We start from the raw sequence: 19,819 nt of genomic DNA, 5'->3' as shown, positions 1-19,819 counted from the left end.
AGAAGGAGCCGTTTCTCACAATTTTTTTTTAAATGTACTATACACACATCTCCATGGCTTTTTACCAAGTAAGTTTTTATGCTAACAACTATTTTGAATAATTACCAATAGTGTCCAGTGCTTACTCAAAATAATTATTAGCATAAAACCTTACTTGGTAACGAGTAATGGGGAGAGGTGATGGTATAAAACATTGTGAGAAACGGCTCTCTCTGAAGTGCCATAGTTTTCGAGAAAGAAGTAATTTTCCACGAATTTGATTTGATTTGATTTGATTTGATCTAAACACACACAACTTTGTGTGACAAGGTTTTTTTTCGATGACCGATTGAGCCCTAATTTTCACAGGTTTGTTATTTTATGCATTATGTTGAGATACACCAACTATGAAGGCTAGTCTTTGACAATAACCAATAGTGTCCACTGCCTTTAAATAACTTCTTATGACTGCGTGGGTACATTATTAATAAAATATTTCCTACATCTCAAAAAAACAAATTCACTATTAACACAAACCTCATTCTTTGTATTCAAATGAGAGTTAACATTTTGAAAGATTGTTGGGGGAAAAATATTGGATGGGTAGTGATAGAAAAGTACTGTAAGAAACAGTTTATCAATTTAGTTTTTAATTAGTTGAGTACATGTATGTAAAGTTTACGTAGTCATTAACTCTTGATTGTGCAATATTATAATTACTGTTTCAACGTGAAATATTTAAGTAATGGGTACATGTTGTAACTTGCCATGCCTTTATTGTCCGCACAATAACCAAAGAGGCCATAAATGGAGTTCCAAAATGGTTGTAGCAGCCAAAAGCGGTCAAAATAATTTTAAAGGCAGTGGACACTATTGGTAATTTACTCAAAATAATTATCAGCATAAAACCTCTCTTGGTAACGAGTAATGGGGAGAGGTTGATAGTATAAAACATTGTGAGATACAGCTTCCTCTGAAGTGACGTAGTTTTCCAGAAAGAAGTAATTTTCCACCAATTTGATTTCGAGACCTCAGATTTAGAATTTGAGCTCTCGAAATCAAGCATCTGAAAGCACACAGCTTCGGGTGATCAGGTTGTTTTTTTCTTTCATAGTTATCTCGCCACTCAGACGACCAATCGAGCTCAAATTTTCACAGGTTTGTTATTTTATGCATACATGTATGTTGAGATACACCAAGTGAGATGATTGGTCTTTGACAATTACCAATAGTGTCCACTGGCTTTAAAGGAACACGTTGCCTCGGATCAGGCGAGTTGGTCTATGAAAAGTGTTTGAAAACTGTTTGTATGCATGGTTAGAAAGATGTTTTAAAGCAGAGTATAATGGTCCACACAATGCCTTGACATTGCGTGGTTTTCCCTTTTATTTTGCGAACTAACACGGTCGGCCATGGCGTGCCACGGCAGTTCACGACATATGAGGGAAACCGTGTAACTTCGAGGCATATTTGTTCGGATCATATTCAATGTACTTTTAAAACATCTTTCCAACAATATTGTTATGCTTTTTATAACAAACTCGCCCGATCCAAGGGAACGTGTCCCTTTAAGGCTCATACATGTAGCTAAAGGAAAGGTTAATAGTTTTGTAATTTGTTTGTTTCAAGATGCTGGATACAAAGTTGTAGTCTATACGCCAACAAAATAACCTGTGAAACTTTCATTTCAAAAGATGGTAGCCAGTTTGAGATGCTGCCGAAAAGTCTCGAGAGGTTATGTCCACACAATGAGAATAATCTGCGATTGAAATACACAATCTGAGAAACGTTTGTACTGTCAGTAGTGCTTCTCAGATTCAAATTTTGGGCGATAAAAGGTGATTTTTTTTCTGTAACTGCAGAACTTCAAAGTGAAGAGAATTTTAAAATGCCTAATTAGGCTAGTATCTAAAGCTGGTGTTCTTCAAAAAAAAAAAAAAACCTTATCAAGCAAGTTTTTTCATTAATTTTAAGATTTATTACCAAATGCGTACAGATCCTTAAAGATCATGTCTCCAATCTGCAATTGTCCATGTTTCATGGTTGCATAGTTGTACTCCCCCCCCCCCCCAATCCTCCAGGGCCCAGTTTTATAGCGCTGCTAAGCGGTCGATTTTGTGCTTACTGTGCAATTTCTATTTCATAGCGCTGCTAACCGTAAGCACATGAAAAGGCATGCTAACCTTCCGGTGCTTACCGCACGAAAAATAAATGACGTCACAATGCAAATCCACGGTAAACACGCAATATGGCCGCCCAATTTTTCTGCTAACTTGTGAAATACTCTAAGGCTTAAGCAAATTTTTCTGCTACAGTAAGCACACAAATATGCTTACTGTTAAGCAGCGCTATGAAAATGGGCCCTGATGGCTGCAGACTGGTGGGTTACAAATTGTGGTACTTTATAGTTTGGTATGTAGTTTCGACCATTTCTGTCTGACTTGTGACCAGGGGACGATGTCACAATGAGCTAAGATCTTAACTGTGTATCAATCTTGGTTTCTAAGCAAAGTGTGATGTCACAATACAAATCTCCATGATAATACTGAGAACTCAGCTTCATCCAGGGTATTAATGGGTACCTGCGAGGGTAGAGGTTGATATTGTGTTTGAAAAATCATATTGAGCTGAGAAAGGTTAGAGGAATGTTGTTGGCCTAATGACCAAACTCTTCCTAACTTAGGATTCATCTTATGACTTAGGACGGGTTAAGTTCCGTATCCAAATACGCAGGACGCATTGAACCCATCCTAAGTTAGGACGGGTTACTCGTCCTAACTCGAGTTAGGATTAATCCTAGCGTTTCGTGAAATCTGCTGCAGGGCACTAATGTAAAGCGCATTGAGGTGGTTATTATGAAATACGTTATATATTATTATAAGAAGTTGTTGTTATTAATATTATTAAGATGAATCTTAGTGCTTTGTGAAATTTAGCCCTGATTTACAAAATGTTCACCACTTTCAAAAAGTCAAAACATACATTTTTAAGGGTTTACTAATGCTCACCTACCAGCGATAACTTCTTTTAACAAAAGACCATCATTATGTTGTGATACAATTTTTTCACTCTGCTGAAAAGAGACCAGTGAAACCATGCGTCACTAACCACAAAATCAGGGCACAATTTCATAGAGCTGCTTAAGCACAAAAAAGTAGCTACGCTAAACTAAAGGTTGCTTAACAAAATAAGGTTACCAGCCAAACTACAATGTCACATGTACGATTTGTGACTGGCATAATAACCAAAGAGGCCATAAATCTGTTAATTTTTGCTTAGCAAAACAATTTTTAAGCAATAGTTTCTGCTTTTTAAAAGCAGCTCTATGAATTTGGACCTAGGTATGTGAAGAGCATTCGGTATTGGTGACAGCTACATTTATACAGAAATGCATGGTCTCTAATTGGTTAATGGTGTTGTAATGAATACCACTAGGGCCAAGGTTGGGGTAATAGGGACTTTTCGTTTCGGCGACGGATGGTTCTGCGACGGTTGTTCAGCTAAACGTTGTCGTTTTCAGCACAACGAAGATAGATCCCAAGTACTGTCGTAGAAATTGAGGGACGACCGTCCTCAAAGCCGACGCATGCGCAGATGACGCCAAATGTCATCTTTACCGTCGCAGAACCATCCGTTGTCGAAAAACGAAAAGTCCCTAATGACAGTTGAAGACTACATCATGCAATTCAAGGCCTGTCTTTTGACGGTATGGAGGTGATAGGGTGGGGGATCCATAGAGGTTTTGCCGAGAATAGAGAGGGGGTGGGGTTGGGAGGGGATTGGTCTCTGATCCAGTCCCCATTGAAATTTTAAAGCAAAATCAATGCAAGACAAACAAAAATTCTTCTGGAAACTGCACTGCATACAATGTTATGACTTTTTGGTATGAAGAAACGAGCCTCTCGGAACTTGCTCAGCTATTACTCGTACAATTCTTGATTTGAAGTGGAACACAATTGTAACATTTCTCATATAAAGATAGCAGTGTTATGCCTGCCAGAAAATGCCAGAAAATGTTACTTTATTTGTAACCACGGTGACTGGGTCAAAAAGCTTGACAGGTCTGTGTACGTACATGGTACATGTATGGATTTGCATTGACATGTAAACATTCCGTTTGTTGGTTGGAACTCTGTTTAGTGCATAGAGTTATATATAAGAACTAGAGGGTGCACTGGTGATGCTGCTTGCACAAATGCGACGGGACCGCAAGGAAACACGCGGGCCGTTTTGTACGTGCAGTGAATATGAAGTACATGTTGGCGTTTGTGTTTATTGAACGCTACGCAATGCTGTTTTGCCAACTTAGAAAATGGACGCATGCGCCCATGCCGTGCCGCGTATATAGGCCAGTGCGCCCTCTAGTTCTTGTATAAAACTTTAGGTTTAGTGGTACCTTTAATTAATTAAGTAGCTAGCTTGTTTCTGTGTCTCTTATTTGGACATCAATACAGAATATATTTTAAGTGCAGCCACCCCTTTAAGATGTATATCTTTGTTTGCAATCTTGTTTTCAACGGCATGGTATGTTACTCTAAAACAAATTTCACACTGGTAGGGTATAAAATACAGTGGTATTTTGGACCCTTTTAACACAAGGTTAGAGACTTTGAAAGTGAGTGTATAACAAAACTGAATTTGACCTTTGAACCGCTCTTTCAAGGAACACGTTGCCTTTGGATGGGTCGAGTTGGACTTTGAAAAGCGTTTGTAATCGTTTTTAATATAATGCATGGGTAGAAAGATATTTTAAAAGTAGAATACAATGATCCACACAAACAGGCCTCAAAATTGCATAGTTTTCCTTTTACCTCGTCGACTAACACGGTCAGCCATTTATGGGAGTCAAATTTTTGATGGCTGACTGTGTTAGTGCTAAGTAAAAGGAAAAACCATGCAATTTTGAGGAAAATTTGTGTGGATCATTGTATTGTACTTTTAAAACATCTTTCCAACCATATGCATTTTATAACAAAAGGTTATAAACGCTTTTATAGACCAACTCGTCCGATCCAAGGCAACGTGTTCCTTCAAAAATCAAAAGGGCTTATTTTGTTAGAATTTGTTGGACTGAGAACTGGTGTGCTGTACGGGTACAGGGGAATAGGCTTCTGCCATATCGGAGTCCAATAGTTTGGTTTTGGTCAAGTTATATAATGGTGTTGGTTTTTGTTTGGGTGGGGGTAGAAGAAAGAGATTAATCTTGAAACAAAATTTCAGGAAAATATTTCTTTAAGTACTGACCACACTGAAATGTGAAGGTTAACAATGTAGGAGTTTCTGATTTTAATTGAGAAACAGTTCTGCAACTTTGAAGTTATTCGTGTATGGATGTGAGTTTATTTCTCTTGCCAGACTTACATGTAGGCCAATAAAAACAACTGATGATGTACTGAACTTAAAGTGTATTCTTTTTTCTTAACCAAGGGTTTGTATTGTTTCATTGAGATTTGATAGTTATGCAGATGATGTGATTTTGTAAGCCGAGGAGAACGATTGTTCTCTGTCGAGAGCCAACGATAAAACATTTCCAAAAATCCTCTCTAAGATTATATTTGTTTGATGATCAATTGTTCTGCGCGGAAGAACTGTGGAAAGAGATTTTTGTTTATTTTCAGATTCAATGTGTTATCTTGAGGAAGGCAAAGTGATTCTACCATTCAATACCAAAGTGGATGAGATTGAATAGTCAGAGAGACAGTAGGAGGGTTGACTGTGTACTGTGTGTATTGTTCACCACATGATATCTTATTGCAGGCTGGCAACATTTATATTTATCCAAAACCACAGTGGATGAGATTGAATAGTCAGACAGTAGGAGGGTTGACTGTGTACTGTGTGTATCGTTCACCACATGATATCATATTGCATACTGGCAACATTTATATATCCAAAACCATAGTGGATGATATTGAATGGGCAGACAGTAGGAGGGTTGACTTTGAACTGTGCGGATGTATTCACCATACTATCTTATACTGCAGGCTGACCGTGTTTTTTCTATCATTCAAAGCCACAGTGGATGAAATTGAATGGTCAGACGGTAGGAGGGTTGACTGTGCACTGCATAGCTGCATTCACCACATGATATCCTGTTGCAGACTGTCAACAGTCAAAACCACAGTGAATGATATTGAATGGTCAAATAGTAGGAGGGTTGACTGTGAAGGATACCGTGTATGTACATTGACTGATTGATATTGTCTTGCAGGCTAAGTTATTTATCATTAAAAACCATAGAGGACGGTATTTAATGGTCAGACAGTAGGAAGGTTGACTGTGTACTGTGTGTGTCCATTGACTGCATATCTTATTGCAGACTGGCGAACTTAGTCTTGAATTTAAACCACAGTGGATGATATTGATTGCCCAACCAGGAGGAGGGTTGACTGTGCTTTCATCACAATCATTGCAGGCTGCCATAGTGTATCCATAGTGTATCCATAATTCAAAACCTTGGTAGTTGATATTAAATGGTCAGACGGTAGGAGGGTTGAGATGATAGATGATATGAACGAGTGGTATATTTTACAACTTGATAATACAAAAGGTACTCTTCCACAAACCAATGATGAACCATCCCTTTATGATATGTTTCTTGTAAACTAGAGGATTGGAATGAATGTACTCTTCCACAAACCAATGATGTACCATCCCTTTATGATATGTTTCTTGTAAACTAGAGGATTGGAATGAATGTACTCTTCCACAAACCAATGATGAACCATCCCTTTATGATATGTTTCTTGTAATCTAGAGGATTGGAATGAATGTACTCTTCTACAAACCAATGATGAACCATCCCTTTATGATATGTTTCTTGTAAACTAGAGGATTGGAATGAATGTACTCTTCCAATGATGGTCAATCCTTGTATGATATGCCTCTAGTTAAACTAGAGGATTGGAATGAAAAGACCTTAAAAAAACTGATGGTTTGCCATCCTTTAAAGATGTTTTTCAAACTGTAAATGACTGGGAATGGTGTATCCACACGTATTACTCAATCTAGTTTCCTTAAAAATCTTCAGGATCTTAATACTGAATTTGTGTTAAATATTCTTGATTGCATACCACATTCAATCCTGCGGTTTGAGAGGAATCCACTTCCACATGCCTTTAATGCGCGTGAATATAGATGTCATTATATGGTAAAGGTCATATTACATACCGTTTGCATTGCTGCATCTCCGCTCACCTCAATCTTAAACATCGTTTAGCCTTTGATAAGACGCAACAGATGATGATGATGGGGATGACTGGTTCAGACATCTTAAAGGCACTGTACACAATTGGTATTTACTCCCCAAAAAATGTCAGCATAAAAGCTTATTTGGCAATGAGCAATTGAAAGCTGATGATAATACAAAACATCCTCTGCTGAATTTACGTAGCTTTTGGAGAAAAAAAATAATATGTCTTACTAAAATATTTGAATTGAATTCAAGACCTAAGCTGAGGCTTTGGAATTCAAGTCATCTGAAAGCACACAACTTGTGCGACACGGCTGTTTTTTTTCTTTCATTATTATGATCTCGCAAATCGAAGTTGCGAGTCGCAACTTCGACGACCAATTGAGTTCAAATTTTCACATGTTTGTTATTTAATGCATATGTTGAGATACACCAAGTGAGAAGACTGGTCTTCGACAATTACCAATAGTTTTCCAGAGTGCCTAAAAAATGGACACAATGCATCAATGGACAATATTTGGGTTTCGAGGTATTGCATGGTGACCGGGCGGTGTGGTATCAGTGTATAACTTCAAAGTTGATAAAACGTATAGGCCTTCTACTTATTTTTTTCAATATTCGACCAAAATTTGATAACAATGCTGGACTCTACTCGTTGTGATTTTTTAATATTTGGCCGAAATCTGTTAAAAATGCTGGACTTACCCCTTGTCATTTGTTTTAATATTTGGCAAACAAACTATTAAAAAGCTGGAATTTTTCAAATTTATAAACATGCTACGACTTGCCCCTCGTGGTTTTTCAACCATTGACCAACAATACATTAATACTCCTTGTGATTCGTTGAATTTTAGGCCAAATTTGAGAAAATGCTGGACTTGACCCTCGTATTTTGTCTTTCTTCAATATTTTGCCTAATCTTGATAAGCCCCTTTGTAATGTTTGATATCTGTGTTTTGATCAGATTTTAGCCAAAATTAAGACTAAACTGCAAGGCTTACCCCTTGTGTTTGATCAGATTTTAGCCAAATTAAGACTAAACTGCAAGGCTTACCCCCTTGTTTTTTTGATCAGATTTTATACAAATTAACACTGAACTGCAAGGCTTACCCCTTGTGTTTTGATCAGATTTTAGCCAAGTTTAGACAAAACGGTAAGGTCTTACCCCTTGTGATTTTATCACATAAGCTAAAACTTCAAGGCTTACCCCTTGTGTGTTTGATCAGATTTTATACAAATTAAGACTAAACTGTAAGGCTTGGGCCCTCTGTTTTTTGATAAGATTGTACACCCTTGTGGTTTTATCAGATTCTAGCCAAATTTAGACAAAACTGCAAGGCTTAACCCCTTGTGTTTTGATCAGAATTATACAAATTAAGACTCAACTGCAATCACTGTGTTTGGATCATATTTTAGTCAAATTAAAACTAAACTGCAAGGCTTACCCCTTGTGTTTTTATCAGATTCTAGCCAAATTCAGACAAAACGGCAAGGCTCACACGTACCTCTTGTGATTTTATCACATTAGCTTTTTAAAATAATATTTGGGTTCAAATTGGATAAAAATGCTGGACTTAACCCTTATGCTGGACTTTTTTGGCCAAAAGTGGACATGTTGGACTAGCCCCTTGTGTTTTTTCTTAAATTCGGGCAAAATTTGATAATGCTGGACTTGCCCCTTGTGATTCTCTCAGTTATGCGTTAAAATCATGGGCGTCAATATTAGGGGTGGGGGGGGGGGGCAGGGGACAAAAGTTGGCAACACAGACGACTCAAACAAAAACCTTATGTTTGTTTTTATTATAATTTTCAAACGGGCATTACCTCCTTGTTTACATACCCCACTTATTATTTCCCTCTCTAAGATAATCAACCTGTAAATACGATGGGTGACTTTGAGATCGCTAGGTGGCAGCAGACTTGTCGTTTTAAACCCATATTCCTTTGAAGTGGGTTCGTGCTCGGAATAATTATGCAGAACAAAATGGACAAAGAAAAACAAACTTACTAAAGAAGTCTGCTGCCACCTCGTGTCTGTATGCCACCATTGTCATAATCAATATTGAAACCGCTATCATTCTTTACCATGTTTATAGTTGGTTTTAATTAAAGAAGTGTTCCATAGTTAATATGGAAAAAATCAATACTTACATTATACAAAAATATAACTAATTTATCTGACTTTGTATTGTACACTCTTCGAAAATCCTGATTAACGTGAACATTTTTACACTGAAACTAAAAAATAATTGAAAATAACACCACCATGGCTACAATCAGAAAATATTGTACTTACAATTTGTACTTATTAAAAGTATCTCTGTACAAAGATAATCCACTTTGCTCGCTCATTGAGTATGCCCACTACAGTTGTATAAAAACAATATTTTATGAAAGCCATGTCCGACTAAGCGGCTGTGGCTGCGACTGTTGCTAATGGCGTTGCTAAGGACTTCGTATACTTCAATGCATGATGACGCAGCGACCAAGCTGAAGACGAAGCCGTAGCAGCCAGTTCGTACACGGGATGATACGGCAATTTAATGATTGCTCTATAAGGAGCATGCTGTTACAACCATCCCCCCCCCCACCACCTGAGCCGTGGTTTCGAATTGAGCATATACTTGCATAGTCAAAAGCAACTGATGGCTGCTTACATAGACGTAATATCATCTTTAACCAATTTAAAATAATAATCCAGAGATACTCATTTGATTGTAATTGTATGAAACACCTAATTGCTTATCCCTTTAGTCCCTGCACCGCCCGAGTTTGCTGAAATCCAATTTCTCAAGATTCTTGCAGTAAATTACTGGAATCGTTGTTCAAATTTTAAAAGATAGCCATGGCTTAATGTGTATGCACAATTTTTTACCCTTTCGGTAATATTTGTATAAAAGTACAAGTTCTCATGGGAACAATAAATGCCTCTCGTTAAACGGCTACGGTAATTTTTATGGCGAATATGTTTGTGCACGGATAAAATGGACCCAATAGCTTTTCAAGGCTTTTATCTGGCTCAATGCTCATACTGATTAAATGCGAAGGCGTTAATTTTCGCCAATATCATCATAAATGATGAACAATTTCCTGTTTACTAATGAGCGTTTTTTTTTGTAAGAGCTAAATGATTTCATCATCATTAGCTTCGACAAGTCAACTGTGAAGGGAGAATTAATAACGATCTATAACAACTAGATATATTAACAAATGCGTAGACCTACTAATGACTATCGAGTTTTCTTTTGATGTTCCTTTTTTTCTACAAACACAAGCTAGCGAGGTTTCCTCGTACCGCATACAGTGCATCGCTAGGCGGCTGGGCGGTACAGTGGCTAAATGCCAAGTGACAATAAAAGCAGAGGCCGGGCGGTGCGTGTGATTTCTAGGCATCGACCAGATAATTTAAAAGAGCTGCTTAAAGACAGTGGACACTATTGGTAATTACTCAAAATAATTATTCGCATGAAACCTTTCTTGAGTGACAAGTAATGGGGAGAGGTTGGTGGTATAAAACATTGTGAGAAACAGCTCCCTCTGAAGTGCCATAGTTTTGGAGAAAGAAGTAATTTTCCACGAATTTGATTTCGAGACCTCAAGTTAAGAACTTGAGGTCTCGAAATCAACCATCTAAACGCACACAACTTCGTGTGACAAGGGTGTTTTCTTCTTTCATTATTATCTCGCAACTTTGATGACCGATTGAGTTCAAATTTTCACAGGTTTGTTATTTTATGCATATGTTGAGATACACCAACTGTGAAGGCTAGACTTTGACAATTACCAATAGTGTCCACTGCCTTTAAGCACAAAAGTTGCTGAAGCATCATGAACATAGCTTGGTTATTTCACACTTGTTATTACTGGCCAAAATTCCATGCCATTTACATTGCAAAGTGGTAACTTAGCCATTAATCTTATTTTACTAAGCAACGATTTGTTTTAGCTAAACCAAATTTTGTGCTGAAAAGCAGCTCTATGAAATTAGGCCCAGCATGTAGAAGTCAACGAAAGATCGCTGCTGCGGTCACAATTATTGTATCGCAGTTTATAAGTGTTCCCGAACGCTGCCATGACGGAAATGGGGTCGAATTCTTTATCGACTGGTGTGCATGTTCGCCTGGTGTTCGGCTGGTGTTCGGCTGGTGTTCGGCAGGCACTCGTCCGATGTCCTGCCTATGTGTGATCAAAATGTGTGTAAACTTGTAACCTTACGCTGGCCCGGCGCCCGCCCGATGTGTGCCATGTCCAGCCGGACATCGGTCAGACAGTGACCGATTTATTGGGGAGCAGTTTGCGATGCGAAACTCCGTACCAAATTTTAAGTCTGAATTATAAAAGTAACTTGATGCCCGCCCAATTTCCAAAAATGACCGGCATCTGCAAGGAGTCCCGTTGGACCCGGCCGAAAATGCCTAGAAAATCCGTCGCAGACTACTCTCAAGCGGCCCATCGCAAGCCAATGTGTGACGTGGGTATTAGCAACAACACATAATCAGCCGAAGGTGAACTCATAGTTACATTGACATTGAACAGCATTTCCCCTAACTGCTTTACTCCATTTGAGCATAGACATTTGGGGTAAAAACACAAAACTTTTGTAACAATTTGTTTTTTTTTATAACCAATCATCTCTGTCCTCTAAAGCAGCATTGAAGATCCCGTTGCTTGGTTTCACGTCCTCGGCCACGCCCCCACTCGTGTGGTTTCTCTTGATTGGTCGAGTCTTTCCCAGCATCTCGGCATCTTCCATTGTCTCCGGAAGGGGTTTATTTCTCGTCTCCGGAAGCAGCACAACCAAGATGCCCGCAATGAGGCTCAACCCTCCGAATATATTCAGCGGCAGGTAGGAAGAATATTCTTCCTGCATGCACAAACACAGGTCAGAGGAGAAATGGTTATGGAGACAGTAGAGGGCGCCTGCTCTTTTGGTCATCAGCGCCCGTATAGAGCAAGGAACAAAGGCCGTATCCGAATTGGTGGCTATGATGATGCGGCGATCCGGCCGTAGCCGTAGCCGCAGCCGCCAATTCGGATCCGGCCTAAGGGTGCATTCGATTAGCTTCCCTGAGCAAGTTCGATTAGCTTCCCTGAGCAAGTTCGATTAGCTTCCCTGAGCAAGTTCGATTAGCTTCCCTGAGCAAGTTCGAGTGCGCACATTGTCTCCACCAGTGGTCGACTACAGACTAGCAACGCACATGCGCAGTGACGTACTCACCCGAACGACTCGTTTGGTAGTCTAGTCAACCTTCCACCTTTTCGCTAAAGTGTCACTGGTTCCCCTCTGCGCTTAACACATGTTAGAATGGAACATGCTGTTGGGACCAGTGAAGAAACCATGGGCTCGAGGCTGGTTCCAAATGGTCGACCACAGTAGTCAACCAATGGTCGACCAGCCTGGGTTCGAGTCAAAATGGTCAACCTTTAGTTAACCATTGTTCACACTCGAACTACATTATTATCTGTGTGTTGATTGGTCCGAAGTGATGTGGGTGCGCGCTTGACAAACATCGCCTCGGACCAATCAAACACAGATATGGAAAGCTTATTTTAGTGCGTCTGCATTTTATGGCGTCAGCCCCAAGTGTCCCACTCCAAAATCATGGCACTTCGGGCTGACCTGGATGAGCCCCTGGAATGACGTCAAAGCTATTCGAACCGGTGTGGCGGTTTCAGACTTCCGCCGTGTTCAGTTTTCCGGGTGACGTAGCCGGAAATTTCGACACGTTGCTCAAACGGTTTTAGCTTTCCGGCGTGTTCAGTTTTCCGGGTGACCTGTCAGATACCGCCGCGAGTACCCTGGCGAGTACTGTAGTTCTCTCAGCAGTGACCCCCAAATTGTTTATATTACGATTCTTTTCTGTGTAGTCACATAATCTCTTGCCCCATCTTTACATGTATTCATGGGTACAACTTTAGGCAGGTCACACTCTGCTTGCATAAAAAACAACTCATACGATCCACGCGTTTGCCGCTAGTTGTACTCGACTCGTGGACGCCGCCATGACAGCTACCGGAGGGTAATGGATGACTCAATACGGCACTAAAAACGGACTACTTTCGCTTGCTGTGCGCAGGCATCGCATGACGTAATGCTACCGTATTTGGTCATTCGGAAAACTGAACACAGCGGAAAGTTGAAACCGCCACACCGGGGGCAGACCGGGGTCCACCCAGGGAAGCTAATCGAACGCACACTATGTTCGCTCGGTCCCCAGCGCCTTGCCTTTTTAACCAAAGGCGCAGGGATGGGCAAACGCATCAGCACGGTCGTTGGTATATCCCGAAAATGCTCATTCACATTATGCATCACACTCACACTACTTTGCACTGCACGCATGAAGCACTTCCTGAACAAGAATCTGTGGAAGCTGATAAACCCATCCCAGTGGTCCTGAGCTGGATGGACCTTGCCGCTGGGGCCGAGCGAAGAAACTATGATCTAACTTAACAATAAAATAAAGATTGATTGTACCTCCTGCACAGTAGAGGGCGCCCTGTTTTGTATATCATTAACGCCCGGTGCACAGTTAAACGTAACAAATCAATTAACAGTTAACGTAAAGGTGAAGGTTTGGTATTTTTGTTTAATTTGTTAGAAGCGGTTGATTAGTGACGGGAACACATATAGTTATAATAGGACATCTTGTTTTCCACCTGTTCAGTTTCATGTGACCTGTGGGTCCAGCAACTGCCCAAGCACACATAAGTCGCTTAACACAAAATCACAGCAGATCGAAGTAAGGTTTCCAGCCAAAATATGATATCACATGTACAATCTGTTACTGGTATCCTGCTCCATTCTTGATTAGCAGACAAATTGTAAGCATGTTTTTTGCTTTATGCAGTTCTATTTAATACATTTATTTTCAGAATTTTGTGTAACTTTTGGGATGCTAGGTGGCAGCAGAATTACCATGTAAATCCATTATTCTTGGTGGTAGTGTGCGCACGTTCAGAACTTCATAAAGCAATGGAAGTTTACCTGGTAACTAAGTCTGCTGCCACCTAGTGTTCCAAAGTCTCCCATTTTGTTGTTGTCTATAATTGAACCTCTTGGTATCATATAGCTTTAACATCTGACGTCACTCTTGAAGGCTCGTGAATTACGCCAGAGAGTGGCTTGCAGTCTAGGTCAATCCCCGTCCACAATCACCTGTCACCAACATTCATTTCACACACAGTCGAATCCTACATACCAACAATACATGCCTTACACATGTTAACAATGTATGCAGACGCCATAAATAAAGCTTTCCATATCTGTGTTTTGATTGGTCCGAGGCGATGTTTGTCAAGCGCACCCACAACACTTCGGACCAATCAAAACACAGATAATAATGTAAACCAACGTTACTGCCAGTTTATCCAATGACATCATTGCACCCAATGAAATCACTGGTATTGAAGACTTGTTTTTATACTTACGAGGTAGATAATGAAAGGTGCAAGAATGCTTCCTACACGACCGCAGATTGACGCAATACCAAAGCCGATATTCCTGAATGCCGATTGGAAAAAAAAAATCAATGTAACTGACAGAACGATACCTTTGGCATTGGTTAAGCTAGGCTTAGAGCTTCTCGTCCAATGACTGACACAAAACAGTTGAAGAAACTACACAGCCTTACAAAATAATGGCAATTAATCAAAGTATAGTATTTTGCTTAGAAATAGAACTCTGATAATGTGTCTGGTTTGAGGCAAATCATGTGCGTCCGCTATTGTTAACTAAATGGCAACCAGGTACTTAAAAAAATTAATGAGTCTGGTTTTAGGCAAATATTGTGCGCCCTCTATTGTTAGCTAAATGGCAAATTACAGCTTTCCCATCATGTTGACGAGCAGGATATTCGCCCAGGGCGTACCCAGCAGACACTGGGTGGCTAGTCAACCTGTCTGACGTCACACACAATAAGGCTTGTGAATAAAACGCCTGACTGGATGTTTTCAGATGTACCTTTAACATTTCACAGCAGTTTCACACATACAATATGTGCAACCCCACATAATACAAATGTTCAGACAGCGTACTAAGTTAGACCCGAGCCGGTTTAACCTTTACGAGCAGCAGGGGGTGATCGTAAAAATAAAACCCCTTTGCGTTCAGACAGCACCGATCCGGTTTATCTTTGGTTTTACGAGGTCAAAGAAAATGCGACCCCGTTACTCTAACATCCTGTTTATTGTCCTGTTCATTGGTCACCGTGTGTTTACGTAATGATTACGGAGGTCAATGGGTCGCCTGTTGTGAGTTAAACCGGATGTGGTCTTTTTTATTCTGTCCACACACAGTAGTAAAAGGTAAACCCGAAGCGGTCTAAAGATAAACCCCCTCCCTGGACGGTTTATCTTTTGTGGGTTGAACTCAATTCGGACTAAATTTAGATCCGTTTAGACACACTGAGTTGAACTCGATCGAGACGATCAAAAAGGCAACTTTACGCTATATCACATGATCACCTCGGACCAATCATAACAGTCATGAAAAACTAACGTCACAACACGTTTATCCAATGAAATCATTGAGCCTGCAATACCACCAGTACCTGTCTTAATATCATGGCGCATAAAGACAAGGAACCAGTCTGGCTAAACGAACTTGGCCTTCTCCGGGTTAAAGACACTAGACACTATTGGTATTTGTCACTTGGGGTTTCTCAACATAACAAACCTGTGAAAATTTGAGCTCAATTGGTCGTACAAGTTGCGAGATAAATGCAAAAAAGAAACACCCATGTCACACGAAGTTGTGTGGTTTCAGATGTTTGATTTCGAGACCTCAAATTCTAAATCTGAGGTCTCGAAATCAAATTCGTGGAAAATTACTTCTTTCTCAAAAACCACTAATTTACTTCAGTTTTATACTCCCAGCCTCTCCCACGTTACTCGTTACCAAGTAATTTGTTATGCTATAGTAATTATTTTGAGTGATTACCAACAGTGTCCAGTGCCTCAAAAAAATCCCTCCTCCGTGGTTATGATAACTATACAGACCCTGTATATGATTTGAGGCATTGCATGGTGAGGTATCAATGGTTTTATGTAACACCATGTGTATCTACTTGCCAGGTAGAGTTAGTTCTTTAGAGAACTGTCTTGCTACTGCGGAGTAGATTTATCGTGTTTTCCGGGAGACTTTCCAGTTCTGAAAAGAACTGTCCTGCTTAATAACTACAACCTGGGCGGAAGGTATAAAAACTCGGCTGGGACTAACTACTTCTTTAGCTTGTAAAGGATAACTGCACTACCGCGGAGTGAGTTCGTATTTATTAATTTATTTTGTTTACCTGACAGGGCCTAAAGCATGCAGGAGCATGAGTCCAAAACGTGGTTTCGAAAAGGGTCCATGCGTGCATGACATAGTTAATGACCAAAATGGCGCTGGGTGTGGAGTAACACACCCGGGGACGAGGTTAAAAATACAAACCTCTTACCTGACAGGGGTAGGGAAGATCTCTGTTCCATATAAGAAAGCAACTGAAAAGCTACACGTGATGCAGAACTTGCCAAACATGGCAGGTATAATTAGTGGGATGGCAAAACCAGAACCATCACCTGCGGAAACAAATGAACAAATTATCACTTGCAATGGGTCCATTTTAAACTTTTGAAATGAACTCAAACAATTTATTTGGTGAAAAGTGTTCCATTATAGGTATCCGCACTCACAGTTTGAGCTGAACACCATGGCCCAATTCATAGAGCTGCTAAGCATGAAAATGTGCTTAGCACGAAATTTCTTCCCCGATAAAAACAGGATTACCAACCAAATTTCCATTTTGTTGCATACTCTGGTATTCAGCCGTTGTTTGCTTAACCTGAAAATTACGTTAAGATTTGGTTGGTAGTCCCGTTTTATCAAGGCAAAAATTTCATGCTAAGCAAATTGTGGTGTTTAGCAGCTCTATGAAATTTGACCCTGGGCCTGTGACCGCTTATCGCTGAGATCAAACAATGGGAACGTGCGCCAGCACATTAGCACATGATAAGTTAGACTTGATTCAAGTCCCGTTCTCGTGCGAGAGGTCCCTGTCTCCGCCGTCAATATGTGGCTATTGTGGTCCCAAGAATGCGCAGCAAAGGTTGGGTTTGTTTTCTGATGTTAGGGGATTGGGATTGGGACTTGAGTCAAGTCTAAAGGTAGGCCTTAATGCTGATGACCGGTTCACACTTCAAGCAAATGCGAAGCGAATTATGGTGACGCAGTAATCGATACACGCACCGTTTCTTCAAATCGTGACGCAAGAATATTCGCATCGCATTCGCCTTCGCAGGAAGTATTACTGAGCCTAGCCTGAACATCTGATCTGACGTCACACTTCGAGGCTCGTGAGTTGAGCCAACGTACATATTAACCTTTGACCTCACATCGTTTCACGTGGCCTTCATCGCGGTTCTGGAGATTTGTAGTTACATCCGACGTGTGTGTATACTTTACCTGTCATTATCCGTGCTTATCCTTGCGAATAAAGGACTGGTTATCAGTAGCCGGGCTTTAGTGGGGGCGCTGTTCGTACTTGTGAAAAATATCACCCAAAGGCAAGCTACTTTAGTTTGTTTTGGACTTTGGGGTTCTGATTTAGGTATGCACATACCTGTGTCACGTGGTAGGCAAGCCGTAAGTATACAAGCAACACCAGCTAGTATGTGGAATAATACCAACGACGGTCGACGACCCCACCTAGAAAAAAAACCAGGCAAAATCATTCGAGACCATTCGACTGCAATTTTTTTTTAGTTTTTTTTTTTATACCAGTTCGTTCTTTCCTCCCTTTTCTGTATTACGCTTGCAAACACAAAATTTTTGCTTATTTTGTGAACTGATTTTACCTAATTTCATTTTCGTTTTCTTAAAGGCACTGAACAAAATATTGTTGGTATTGCCAAAGACCATGGTATTCTCTCTTGGGTATCCCGACATATGCATAACAAAAAACAAATTGGACTCAATATTGGTCATCTAAGTTGCAAGAGAATGCAATTTTGTTTTTGAGAATGTATACAAAATTAGTGAAATGCAGAACACTAGAACATAAGTTATTGGCCGTTTTCCAATCAACGGCTTCGGCTTTGGATTCAGTTTCAGGCTCCGTTCTCTCGTCTGTAGCCCTGAGAACGTCAACCACGCGCAATAATGTCAAAAGAACCGCGGGGCCAAGCTACCCTGAGCCGAATTTGGAACAAAGCCTTGGTTTCGAAAAGGGCCATAGTCACACAATATCACAATTAATTGAGTCAGTGTACCAGACATGCAAATGAGCCTTTGTACATTTTGACCAATGAACGTACCACATCATCGTGAACATGGTGACGACATAACCTGGTATCTCCACAACGCTCAACAAAAAGAAGTTGAGATATTTGTCTCCTGCGAGGTTGGAACTGTACAGTGACACGCCGTAGTACACCATGCTGTTCACGAACCTGTAACATAAGGAAACAACTGACATTAGTTATCAAAGGAATATCAAACAATAATTGTATCAAGTTTCATCTGCAAATATTTGGCTCGCTGACAAAGATATATATAAATGCCCACTGTCCAACCGTAACATAAATGACAACAATCTAAGTGCCTTGCGTTTATCATAAGATGCTATACCCATAAAACACATCTGAGTCGCCTATCCAATAACCTTAGAGATGTCAGTGATCCGACCCTTTCCCCCTGCTCATAGATGTTTATGTGTGGCGGTGGTGGTAGTGGTGGGGGGGGTGGGTAACGTGGTAAGAACATTAATACATTTTGAGAAACATTTCTCTTCGAAGTACATGGTCATGGAAAAATCTATACTTTTTATCCCTAAAATAAGAATATTAGAGGCGTTACCGCGGTAACGCTTCTCGGATAGTGTATTCTTGTATGGATTCTTTTTCCATGCGGCGCTCCAGAGTCTCGGCGATATTTAAACACGGGCTAATTGTATATTACACGTATATATGACTGAAATAATCGAACGGTTCCACAAACCAAAGGTTTGCATTAAAGGGAAGGTACACTATTGGTAATTGTCAAACACCAGTGTTCTCACTTGGTGTATCTCAACATATGCATAAAATAACAAACCTGTGGAAATTTGAGCTCAATTGGTCGTCGGAGTTGAGCAAAAATGATGCAAGAAAAAAACACCCTTGTTGACGAATGTGTGTGCTTTCAGATAGGAACAAAATACTTCTAGCTAGAAGTCTTTTATTATTTTAGTGAGAAATTACCTCTATTTCAAAATCTATGCTACTTCAGAGGGAGTCGTTTCTGACAATGTTTTATACTAACAACAGCTCTCCAATGCTCGTTACCAAGTCAGTTTTTATGTTAATATTTGTTTTGAGTAATTACCAAACGTGTACCTTCCCTTCAATTATTGTATTTCTCCACGATGCATTGAAACACTACGGAAGCTGAAAGTGACCACACACGCTTCCATATTTCCAAGTTAAACTATCGTATAATTGAAAGACGAGCAAAACAAATTTACTGTGGGATTATATACTTTGTAAATAAAAGGCAATGGGAATCACTGCAGCAAAACTGCTTATAGTCTGGGGTAAAGATATCTGTGGCTATTTGCTTATCCCAATATGACACTATCTGTGTAATATGCAAAAACAAGTTGATGCTCCGACTTTTCGACCCTATAGAGTAGA

The 19,819-nt window shown here is 40.0% G+C and overlaps 1 protein-coding gene across 1 annotated transcript; it reads right to left on the bottom strand.

Annotated features, from left to right (window-relative positions):
• Positions 1-10,913: 10,913 nt before the first annotated feature.
• On the bottom strand, positions 10,914-18,624 carry LOC117298648 (organic cation transporter protein-like). The gene is made up of 5 exons (XM_033781966.1): positions 18,464-18,624; positions 17,770-17,855; positions 16,609-16,729; positions 14,600-14,672; positions 10,914-12,035 (listed from the first exon to the last, which is right to left on the bottom strand). The coding sequence occupies exons 1-5, from the start codon at positions 18,622-18,624 to the stop codon at positions 11,790-11,792; spliced, it is 687 nt and encodes a 228-aa protein (XP_033637857.1). The 3' UTR covers positions 10,914-11,789.
• Positions 18,625-19,819: the final 1,195 nt, after the last annotated feature.

The sequence above is a fragment of the Asterias rubens genome, chromosome 13, assembly GCF_902459465.1.
Source record: "Asterias rubens chromosome 13, eAstRub1.3, whole genome shotgun sequence".
Lineage (NCBI taxonomy): Eukaryota > Metazoa > Echinodermata > Asteroidea > Forcipulatida > Asteriidae > Asterias > Asterias rubens.
The sequence above is the reverse complement of the archived record's forward strand: the minus strand, read 5'-3'. Positions and strand labels throughout refer to the sequence as shown.